Raw genomic sequence first — 12,573 nt, forward strand, 5'->3', positions numbered from 1 at the left:
CCTCGGTCGTCCCAATAATCTCCTTTCATTTGGCGATTTGTCTCTCGCTATTCTTACTAGCTATTCTATTTTCTGTCATTCTTTCTACAAGAATAAAAAACCGCTAAACGCCGTAAAAATGAGTGACGCACGCAATATTCTTTCCAGCTACAAAATAGCTATTATGAATATTACGTGGCGCCAAAAGTGTATTTTTATTTTGATGGAAAATAAAATTTTAATTTTATTTTGAAAGGGTTTTTCCACAACATTTGCAAAATTTTAAGTAAAACACGCCGCAAAAGAAGTAAGTGTAACTTTGATACAATTTTGCATTTTGAAGCTCATTTGTGGCGCGTTTTATTTCAAATTTAGCAAATTTTATGCAAAAATCTTTTAAAATGAATCTAAAATTTTATGAAAATACACGTTTGCGCCACGTAATATTCATATCAGTTCTTTTGTAGCTGGAATATTGCGTGCGCCACTCATTTATTTAGCATTTAGCGGTTTTTTATTCTTGTATCAGAATATTTTCAAAGTTTTTTGAATAATGGATTATACTTTTGAACCTTGATAATTTCTAAACGGCTTAACCGATTTTGATCACTAAACATGAGTTTGAAAGAAATTAACAAGTAGTATCTGATGTATCCAAGGTCAAAGATGATAACTGAAGTTATTACAGGAATTACTGATTTTGAAAAACCATTTTTCCAATATTAAATAGATATGATCATATTTATGAAGCCTATAACTTAAAAATTCGAATTTTCCCAGATATGAGGTATGGTATACACCATTAGACGCGTCTAGACTCCTCCTACACACACACTTTGTAATAGGGCTTTTCATAGATTGTCATTTGTTTCGAGCTTCTGTCATGTGTCACATAATATTAATATATCTACATCATACGTCTTTGGTTTGTATCATGGGTATATACCAATAACGTACGACGTAGATATATTAATATTATGTGACACGTGACAGAAGCTCGAAACAAATGACTGTGAATGAAAAGCCCTATTGGCGCAATTCTTAGGTTGAAATTATGAGTAATTGTCGAAAAACCAATATTTTTTTCAGTTTTTTTGGCTATACTGAGCCGTGCATATATCTGATTCTGTCCACTTAGGCACCGCTTGAAAACTTAACTCAACTTTATTAATTTGGTGTATTTGCGGTTTTCCTGTCTCTTCTTGAACCTAAGATATATACATCCAAAAATACGCCGTTTTGTACTTACCCAGTCCTATAGCTGGCTTACGGGTGGACAAAAATCACAAACCACACCGGTTCTGAATCTGCCCTGACCGCCTCTTGGAACACAGAAAAAAAATCAGATCGGTGTAAATTTTCCACAAACATACATACCCACAAATATTTTTTCTTTTTTAAATAGAAATTGAATGATATTTCTGAGCTCGATCACTTTTAAATGGTATAACCCATTTTCAAAATTAGACATGCGTTGGAAAGTTAATGGTTCTATCACAGACCGTTAAGGTCGGACTTAAATTTTTTAAATTTTTAGGGAATTTTGGGGCCGACAACGGAAAACAGACCCTAAATGGGAAGGGCCGTAAAAGCCACACCCTTGTACCAAAATGGATAATTGATATACGGATGGGCGAGTCTTTTCGTAAACTTGTTTATTTCCTCTATACCACATTTCGCTTGTGTTTCCTTACTACTTACTCTGTCTTTTAGAACGTGGTTTTCATTTTTCGGAAGACCTTGTTTCTGATGTTTCCAGCTTTTAATCTTACTTCCTCTTCTCCCATTTTACATCCTCTTCGTTTTAACTTTCTTAATGATTTCATCCATTATTAGATTAAATATTATTGGCCTCAGTGATTCTCCTTGTCTAATGCCCGTTTCATACTGGATAGGTTGCGATAATTTTCCTTTGCATCTTACCCTACGTATATTATCTTTATATAAATATATTCTCAATGGTTTGTACTAAACCCAGTGATATTTGATTTCTAATCTAACAATTACTGATATAATTGTTGTTTGTTGTAGAGGGTGCTTGGTGGTATACAGCTTGCCATGAGAGCAACCTTAATGGAAAATATATGACAGTAGTACTTCCTGATGCATACAAAGCACATGGTCTTAACTGGTATCCTCTGAAAAAGATAAACGTAAATTTGGCAGGTTCCAGGATGATGATTCGACCAGTTGAAGAATAAACAGTTATTAGTACAACAATATGGGCATTATTAAAATATGCCCCTTTAATGTAATAATATTTTAATATAAATTTTATGCATACTTCATGTTTTATTTTTCTTAAAAATATCTTATAAATCGTGTAAATGGAGTAGTTCGACCGCCGCTTGAGTGAACACGTATGTTGACCTGCTGTGTTACTCTTAATTAACCAAGTGTTTTTAATATATTTTTATTCGAAAAAAACCAATACAGAAGTAAAAACTTCGAGATGTATTCTGGTATAAAATCGTTTATTTAAAAACTATAAAATGTCATCGATTGCAGAACGTTTTCGTTCTAAACAGAACATCTTCAGTGCCTAGAATGAAGTATTTCCACGTTAGATTAAAGCAAAAGGTTAAAAATGTGACTGTTAAAATGAAAAAAGTGTGGGAATACTTACATCCTGCCGAGTATTTTGAAACTAGCACACCGTAAATAGTGTTAACATCATCATATATGGTTTACATAATGTAATATGTTAAAATGTTATGACTACAAGTCGATGTTAATGGATAAAGTGGAACACATGCTAAAAGGGTGCCATGGTTCCCTGCTCGAAGATACTAGGTACTTGCCAATTCAATGGGCACAGACCAACTGAGAAATTATGAAGTGGATTTACAATTTGACAAGGGTGACATGACATGACAAGAGAAAGCCAATTTTTGGTTAAAGTTTCATTTGATTTTGGATTTTTTAATAAAATGCGGAGGTTTGTCTGCAAAAATAATTTAAATTATTTGAATAATAAAATCTACTGTAAAGTTTAAATTAGCAACTCTCTATTCCAGAATAACTTATAGATTCATTAAATTTAATGCAGATATATTACGTGGTTTAAGTTGTGACGTCATCGGATGTGAAATGACGAGTTGAAAGTTAAGTTTGTGGAAACAAGGAAATACACTACATAGTAAGATAATAATTAGACTTGCATGGAAAAACAAAGCTAAACAAGCCGAGAAAACCAGAATTTAAGAGTGTTTTTATGTGATGAAATGTTGGTTGCCTAACAAGGCAAGCAGACAACAGGTTGAAGGTAAACGGTAGAATATTGCGAGAAAACAGTATATATACAAAAGGTGGCTATATGTTGTGTTAAATTTATTATTATACTATTGTAATGAATAATTATGTCTGTTAAAAGTTGGAAAATAGTTGTTAACAAAATTAAATAACTAAAGATTACTGTTAGTGAGGTAGATATATGTGTGAAGGATATGATTGTATATAGTATTGTGAAATGAATGAGAGTATGTAATAATATAATAAAATTAAACTATGTGACATAAAGTCTAATTCATCTTTATGTAGTTTTGAAAGGACTGAATGAATTGGAAGTAATGTATCTTGATAGTCTACCAACGTGGAATAGTGAATAAAATAATTAGAAGGAGAGCTACCAATATAGGTCAAATTGTGGGTTGGTGTCAGTATGTAAAGAAGAATCTAAATTGAATGAGTATATGAAATAGAAAAGTATGAGATTGATTTCTATTGGTGATAGTGGAGTAAATAGACTGAACTAAATGATATATATTTAAGTGCACAAACTTTATGAACGTATGTGATTGTAACTGAAATCAAACAAATGCAAAATGTGAAAAAATTTTTAAATTTTTTTATTTTAAATTGGGATAAATGGATATTGGAAGTTGCCTGATATGAATGGAAATGAAAAGATAGATGAAAAAAGAAGAATAGTGAATGCAATAAAACTTATGAAAGAAGTTTGACTGAATGGGTCGTAATGGATATAGGTGTGCAGTATCCTATTGTTAAGTAAAGTCTAAGAATCTAAAAGAAAGCAGTGACAGAATGTTACTAAGTAAGGAAAGTGATATATATGACAGACCAGAGTGATTGGATGTATGGTGTTTTTTATTATTGTAAGCGGAGATGAGAGAAAATGAGTAAGTAACATAACAGGCAACAGGATAAGTGAGTGTGAAGAACATTCCAAAGAGACAATAAACCAGACCGATTTAAGGATTAATAATAATAAGAGGCATTTAAATAAATTATGAAAGAAATGGTGAGATGAGATATAGAAGACATGAAAAAGAGAACTTTTTCAATCTTCTAAAAAAGTTAAAAGCGTCTACTAAATTTCCACTTGATTTTTTCTTTTTCGACAATCAGCATCGTTTCCTTGTAAAAAAATGCCATTAACCAGGGAACAGCAACTTGAAATAAGAAGTGCGGCCGACGTACCTATTAAACAACTTTGTCAAGATCAAACTTTTATCAAAACCATCGTCGATAGTGTTTCTGCTGGCATAGTGCAAATTTTAAATAGCAAACTTGATGTCTATGAGAAAAAGATCGACGACCTAAAAACTGAAATAACAAAAATAAAAACTGACCATGAAGTCGAAATACAGACAATTAAGGCAAGCCTAATTGACTTAAAAAAAGGTATTTCTTCGATATGATATAAATAACGACAGAACTAAACCAAATCAAAAGAAAAGAAAGTAATATTTTAATATTTGGTGTTCCTGAACTGAAATTAATTTGCAAGCTTATATTGAAAACATGTTTACAGCTATATGATTAAATCGATATCGGAGTCTTATCATAGCAGCCAAAGAGTAAAGACGTTAAATTCTAATTAATATTCGCTTACAGTTTTTTGAAAAAGTTAAAAGCGCGTTTTGTGAATGTGTTATTTTATCGATAAACATTGGTAAGGTGACTTTATTTAAATACATATTATAAACGACCTTAAAAATAGGCCAGTATTTACTGGGCCCAAATAATTGATATTTTGGCATCAATTTATACATCATGGCATCCTCATCTACGTCAACTCAATCTAGTTCTACACCAGACCACCAATCTCTACAACCTAAAAGCTAGTCTTCCGCAACCAGACAACCAACCGCTAATGTATTTCCATCACGTAACCAAGCAATTGTGTTCGACGCAATTGACAACACCAAAATTGAAGATTATCTTTACAGTTTAAGCCAAATTATTCGACCAATCAATATTATTTTCTGTTCAAAGCTATCCAACAACAGAATGTGCATTTAATTAGCAAATAAAAAATTAGTGGACGATTTTATTACCAACCACGGAAAAATCAAAGTTAATCAACAACTCTTACAAGCACGTCGACTAATCACACCCAGCCAACGACTAGTACTCTCAGGCGTATGTCCATCTATTCCACACTCAATTTTAGAATCCGAATTGCAAGCATTTGGTGTCAACCTTTTGTCACCCTTATCATTTCTCCGTATAGGGACTTCCAGTCCTGAGTTCCAGCATATATTAAGCTTCAGACGACAAACCTATATATCCCCTTTAACCAACCATACCTTCAAGGCGACTCAAGGCGACATAACCAACCATCAGGCGACTCAAGATGAAACTAATGGCATCCCACAAAATCAAACCGAACTTAACGATCAAGTTGAGCAAAATGAAATACTACGCACAGAGCTCAAAACTAACCAAATAGAAACAGATCAAATAGCACAAAAACGCACAATTTCCTGAGCGTTCCCCAACTCCTTCATCAGAACATGCTTTTGAAGTACCAAAAAAACAAAGAGAAAAAGACTAAATTAAACCAAGGCAATATACCAAAAAAAGACGTTAGAAGAAATGCTGAAACCTACAGAAGAATTATTTGAAGACCAAAATTCCAGTTATCCCTTAAACTATGATGAACTTATAGATTTCTACGAAAATTGTACAGGCTCCTCCGACCCAATAAGCATTGCAAAAATGTATACCAATGAAATTTCTGAAGTCACAGATCTACTGACAAAAATTTACCCTAAACTAATTGACCGAAAAATTAAAAGTAGATGCACCCTCATAAGAAATAAAATTTTACGACATATTGATCCAGACTTCCATACCGAACCAGAAAGCGACACCTCTACGGACACATATTAAAATAAAAATATCATTCACTAGTTTAATTCAATGGAATCTGAATGGGTATTACACCCATTTAGAAATGTTGCAAATACTAATCTCAAAATACAGACCAATGATTCTATGTTTACAAGAAACTAATTTTAAAAACAACACTGCACATACACTAAAAAACTTTAATTGTTTCTTTAAAAATCAACAACATGTTAAAATAGCCAGTGGAGGAGTAGCCATATACATAAAGGACGACATTAATAGCACAGCAATACTACTGGAAACAAACACTGATGCAATTGCAGTCAGAATCAAACACGTAACTAGTTTTTCCTTATGTAACATATACATCCCCCCCAATCAAAAACTTAACCAGAACGAAATATCGGATCTTTTAGAGCAAATACCTACTCCACGATTAATTGTCGGGGACTTTAACGCACATAGTCCTTTATGAGGTTCAAAAAAATTAACACATCTTGGTAGAAAAATAGAAGTAATTCTGGAAAAACTCAGCCTAAATCTACTTAATGATGGACAAGATACCCGTTTCGACATAAGAACGGACGAGGGTTCTGCTATCGACTTATCTATATGTGAACCATCAATAACGCATAATATGCTTTCATGGGATGTATTACCGGAGCCATACGACAGTGACCATTATCCTATTATAATTCATATCGAAGAAGCATCTACAGCTATACCAGAAGCAAAATGAAACTTAAAAAATGCGGATTGCACGAAATTAGAAAATCAAATCGAACGCAATTTGCATGCCATAAATGAAAGTAGTAATGTGAACGAAGAGGTAGATTTAATTACAAAACTAATAATAGATTCGGCAGAAAAAAATATTGGAAATAGTTATTTTCCTAACAAGTAACGACGCGAAGCGGGAGTTCGGCAATCAGTCGAGTGCGGAAAAGAGACTTTCTGCAAGAGTTAGGAACAATATTTTTTCTAAGAGTCTTTAAAAAATTACCAAATCTTTTTTTTTTCTCTGATTCTGGCTTTGGTTTAGAACTAGAACCTTTAGCCACGTAATTGTAAAACTTATTACTAAGTCAGGGGAGTAATGTGTAGTGTGTGTGTGTTGAGTAAGTGTCTTGTTACTTTGCAAAGTCGACGTCATTGTCTTTGCAAAGAGACGCTAATTGTTTCCGAACGTCTGCGGTCCCTCCGGTGAGTACCGATCCCACAAGGACAGAAACTATTTTTCATTTATTATACCAAATCGTAATCAATTAATTCAATTAATATGAAAATACATACACAAATTAATTCTTTAACAAGGTTGTCAAAACCAAACTTCCAATATAATTAGTTAGCATGACGACGATCTTGCTTTCCATGACGATGATTCAAAACGACTGTTATTGTCTACCGATTTGAGTTTCGAATATTATGTCAAAATAATTTTATTTCATAGAATTGTCGCGTTAATTTCATTAAAACAGGAACAAAATAAGATATATTTGAAATAAGTTAGTAAATAATATCTAAATATTAGTTTATTGCATGTATTATAATTACTTTAAGGCCATATAAACATATTATCTAAATCAGCGGTTCTCAATCTGTGGTACATGTACCACTGGTGGTACATTTCATTATTTGAGGTGGTACACAAAACGCAAAACAGCCAAAATAAGCACCACTATTATAGTTAATTAGATCACCTAGCTAGATTGGTATTTCAGTTAGGTGGTACCAAAAATAAAAAAAAAGTATTTGGTGGTACATGACTCAAAAAGATTGAGAACCGCTGATCTAAATTAACACGCGAGTTATATCCATTGACCCCATATAGGCCAATACCCTGAATCCGATGTGTCAGCACCTGAACTATGGTCGACCTTATTTCCAAACTGCAACCTGTGTATTATTGCTTATTTTTCAAATGTGTAATGTATTTCATTTCATTGAATATAATTCAGTCTGATATATATCTTTTTTGAGTAAAGTCGCATTTTTTATATTGTAACTATTAGATCGCAATAAAGTAAATTCTCGCACTTGTATTTTTAAAAATTGTTTTTAAAAATCGTTCCGAAAAGGCAGAAACTATCAGTGGCGCAGTCTTAGTGGATTTTTCGTCGAATTCCATTGAGGATATTCGTGGGTTTAAACCTTTAAACGAAAAAAAAAGAACCGGGTTCCGTTTTCATAAACTTTTAAACTGTCAGTGATTTTGGGCTCCATTCGGACATCCAGAATTCCAGGAACAAGCAGAAGTGCATACATGTGGTAAGCTAAAAATTTTTGTTCATTTTTATCAGACTCCTCTTGTCTGTTGAATCCTTTTGCGAAAATATTAGTCAAGTGTAGTATTAGTTATTATTTTATTTTTTTTTTTTTGATAGATTGGTATAAAGGAAAGAAAAGCAATAAATAAAGATAAGATGACTTCACCAAGTAATTCAAATACTACTATTATTGTACCTAAATTAGATATTGCCAATTTGGCGATTATTCCTCGTTTTGATGGAAATATAAATAAACTCTACAGATTCGTAAATGCAACTGAATCAATCTTAAGGCATTATTTCGATACAAATAACCCTAGTAGTTTTCAAAATTGTTTGCTATTGAACGGAATTTTAAATAAACTAGAAGGAGGAGCTGAAGAAATTATTGCTATTAGCGGCTATACTGATTGGGATGGTATAAAAAATACAATAATTTTAAATTTTGCCGACCAAAGAGATGAAAATTGCCTTAATCAAGATCTTGTTAATTTAAAACAAAAACCAAACGAATCACCTTATCAGTTTCATGAGAAGGTGCTCGATTTATTAAATTCCATATGTAATTATATTGATTTACACCATCTTGGTCAGGAGCGCACATATAAAAGAGAATTTTTTAATAAACAAGCACTAAAAACATTCTTAGCGGGTTTAAGAGAACCTTTAGGGCCCATAATTATTGCAATGCGGCCGAAATCCATTGAACAAGCTGTTCAGTTCATTAAAGAAGAAGATAACATTAAATACTACCAAAAGAGTCAAAATTTCAATAATAATAATAATAGTAACAGATCTAGAAACGCAAACTATAACTTTTATCCAAATTCTCAAACAGATCCTCGCAATGATAGACATTTTCAACCTTCGCAATCAAATCAGCATCAAAGGAACAATACCCAAAACTATCAGTCTATTTTCCAAAATAACCCCCCCATAAAACTTTCAGCCTAATTTCCAAAATAATTCTAATAGGCCAGCTCAAAATGTTTGGCGACCAAACCCAAATTTTGTTCCTAACCGACCCACTCCAATGAGTACATCTACTAGAAATAGTACTCCCCAATTCAAAAATAATTTCCAAACCTTTAACAAGCCAGCTCAAAATAATACTTGGCGACCAAATCCCAATTTTGCCCCAAATACATCTACTCCTATGAGTACGAATACTAGAAATAGTACACCAGGATTCAGAAATAATTTCCACAACCCCAGAAATCCAAATCAAAACTTCACATTCGAAGAACTGTATAATACCGAGTACGAATCCGTCGATATTGATCAAAATACCCAAAATACCCCTGACCAAGAAGCTTATGATGATGCTAACGAAGAGCATAATCAAAATTTTCAAGACAGCCTCTTTCAAAATCAACAGACTTAATAGAATTAAATTTTTCCACAAATAAAAGAGAACTGCCTTATATCCAAATTCACGATCCTCCCTTAAAATTACTGGTAGATACCGGTTCCTCTAAATCTTTCTTAAATCCAGAAAAAGCTAACTTCTTTTATAAAAATTTTATCTATTACGAACCCTTTGTTGTCTCTGCAGTATTTCAAAGTACAAAAAAGGACTTTTGTGCAGAAATCCCCATCTTTTCAGAATTCAATCAGGAAAGTAAGATTAAATTCCACCTTTTTGACTTTCATAGAAGTTTTGATGGTCTTTTAGGACTAGATAATATAAAATATCTAAACGCTAAGTTGGATTTCGTAAATTCCCAATTAACTACTCCATATTCCAGTATCCCGATAACATACTATAAATCTGATCTAAAGATAATCTTCAAGCAAAAATTGGACCCCTTATCTTGTAGTGTAGCCAAAATTCCAGTTTCCCAAAAATCAGGATGTATATTTATCCCTGACCAAACAATCCAAAAATGTGTAATCCCTGCATGTCTTTCGAATGCAATAGACGGTTTTGCCCTAGTAGAAATCTTTAACCGAACTCAAGATGAAATTTTTGTCACATTAGATGCTCCAATCGATACTGTCCCTTTTGACGAAAATTGTCATGAATTATTCCATGCAGACATAGTGCCTGCCGATGAAACAGAAAATATTAATATCGAAGATTTAATCCGTACCTCTCATATGAACTCTGAAGAAAAACAAAATATTCTAAGAATTTGCAATAAATACTCTAATCTTTTTCATAGCGAAGATAAACCCCTTACATTTACCAAAAGAGTTAAACATGTTATTAAAACTAAGGATGAACTACCTATTTATAGTAAATCGTATAGATATCCTTTTGTTCATAAACCAGAAGTGAATAGTCAAATAAACAAAATGTTGGAACAAGGAATCATTAGACCCAGTAATTCAGCGTACAGTAGTCCCATTTGGGTTGTCCCAAAAAAAGCAGATGCGTCAGGAAAAAAGAAATGGAGAATTGTTGTAGACTATAGGAAGCTGAACGAAAAAACAATTTCAGATAAATATCCGTTACCAAATATCACTGATACACTCGATAAATTAGGCAGATGCAACTATTTTAGTACACTTGATCTAGCTAGTGGCTTTCACCAGATTGAGATGCACCCAGACGATATTCCCAAGACAGCATTCAATGTTGAGAATGGTCATTATGAATATGTTCGTATACCATTTGGGCTCAAAAATGCTCCTGCAACTTTTCAGAGAGTTATGGACGATATTCTGCGAGGTCTTCAAGATGACATCTGTCTTGTCTACTTAGACGATATAATTATTTTTTCTACCTCACTTCAAGAGCATATTGTAAATTTAGACAAAGTTTTTAAACGTTTGCAAGAAAATAATTTTAAAATACAACTAGATAAGTGTGAATTTCTCAGAAAGGAAGTAGCCTATCTTGGCCACATTGTAACTACAGAAGGTGTGAAGCCAAACCCAGATAAAATTAATGCAATTGTCAAATACCCAATTCCAAAAACTGCACGCGAAATAAAAGGATTTTTAGGATTGCTAGGATATTACAGGAGATTTATAAAAGATTTTGCCAGATTAACTAAACCATTAACGAAATGCTTAAAAAAGGATGCTAAGATAGATCACACTCCAGAATTTGTAAAATGTTTCGAAGATTGTAAAAATCTATTAATTAATGAACCTATACTTCAATATCCAGATTTTGATAAAGATTTTATTTTAACTACAGATGCAAGTAATGTAGCAGTAGGAGCTGTATTATCTCAATTAGTAAATGGTCAAGATAAACCAGTAGCTTATGCCTCGAGAACATTAAATGACTCCGAGCAAAATTACAGTGCTATAGAAAAAGAACTTCTCGCGATAGTATGGGCAACTAAGTATTTTAGACCTTATCTTTTTGGAAGACAGGTTTAAAATTATGACAGATCATAAACCCTTACAGTGGCTTATGTCTCTTAAAGAACCGAATTCACGATTAGTGAGATGGCGTTTAAAATTAGAGGAATTTGATTACATAATTGAATACAAGAAAGGAAGTTGCAATGCAAATGCAGACTCCCTATCTCGAATAGAGATTCATTGTAATGCATTTTTAAAATATATGGAAGAAATTAATGAAACTCCGAAAAACGACGATGATGATAGCAATTCGATGGCTGTAGATGTCGACGACAACATTAACGAAGAAAACACAGAACAAGGAAATAACCAAGACAACGATATTGAAGAAGATGATGACGATGATGACGGAGAAACTGTACATACTAGTTTAGAAGATCCAATACTAGGAATGCTCATTTCTGATAAGCATCTTAATGTTTTTGATCACCAAATTGTAATTGATTTCGTTTTACACTCAGCCGTCAAACCAAAAATTGAAAAAATATTTCCTAACAGAAAAAGACTTTATATCCAAATTTCAAAAAATAATATTGTAGAAGAAACTATAAATATATTTAAAAATTACATTGACCCAAAATACAAATACGCTGTGTACTTCAAGGAAGACACTTTTATACCAGAAATATTAAAAACTTTAAAAAACACTTTTAAAAATTCTGCCTACAAGTTAATAAAATGTAACAGCATCTTAAAAGATATAGTAAACAAAGACAAACAACATGAAAAAATAAGGTCATTTCACGAAGGAAAAACCAATCACCGAGGTATTCTAGAAACAGAAACTAGGATCAAACGCACCTATTATTGGCCAGGAATAAAACAAGATGTAACAGATTTTATAAATAATTGTAATATTTGCCAAGTAAATAAATATGATCGTAATCCGCCAAATCAAAAACTAATGATT

General features: G+C 32.6%; 1 protein-coding gene across 1 annotated transcript in view; it reads left to right on the forward strand.

Annotated features, from left to right (window-relative positions):
- The window catches only part of LOC126887979 (microfibril-associated glycoprotein 4-like), a 36,544-nt gene extending 34,282 nt beyond the window's left edge, over positions 1-2,262 (forward strand). The window contains exon 6 of the mRNA XM_050655943.1: positions 2,011-2,262. Within this exon, the coding sequence (XP_050511900.1) occupies positions 2,011-2,180 (170 nt within the window). The 3' untranslated portion in view covers positions 2,181-2,262. The remainder of the gene's footprint in view (positions 1-2,010) is intronic.
- Positions 2,263-12,573: the final 10,311 nt, after the last annotated feature.

The sequence above is a fragment of the Diabrotica virgifera genome, chromosome 7, assembly GCF_917563875.1.
Source record: "Diabrotica virgifera virgifera chromosome 7, PGI_DIABVI_V3a".
Classification (NCBI taxonomy): Eukaryota; Metazoa; Arthropoda; class Insecta; order Coleoptera; family Chrysomelidae; genus Diabrotica; species Diabrotica virgifera.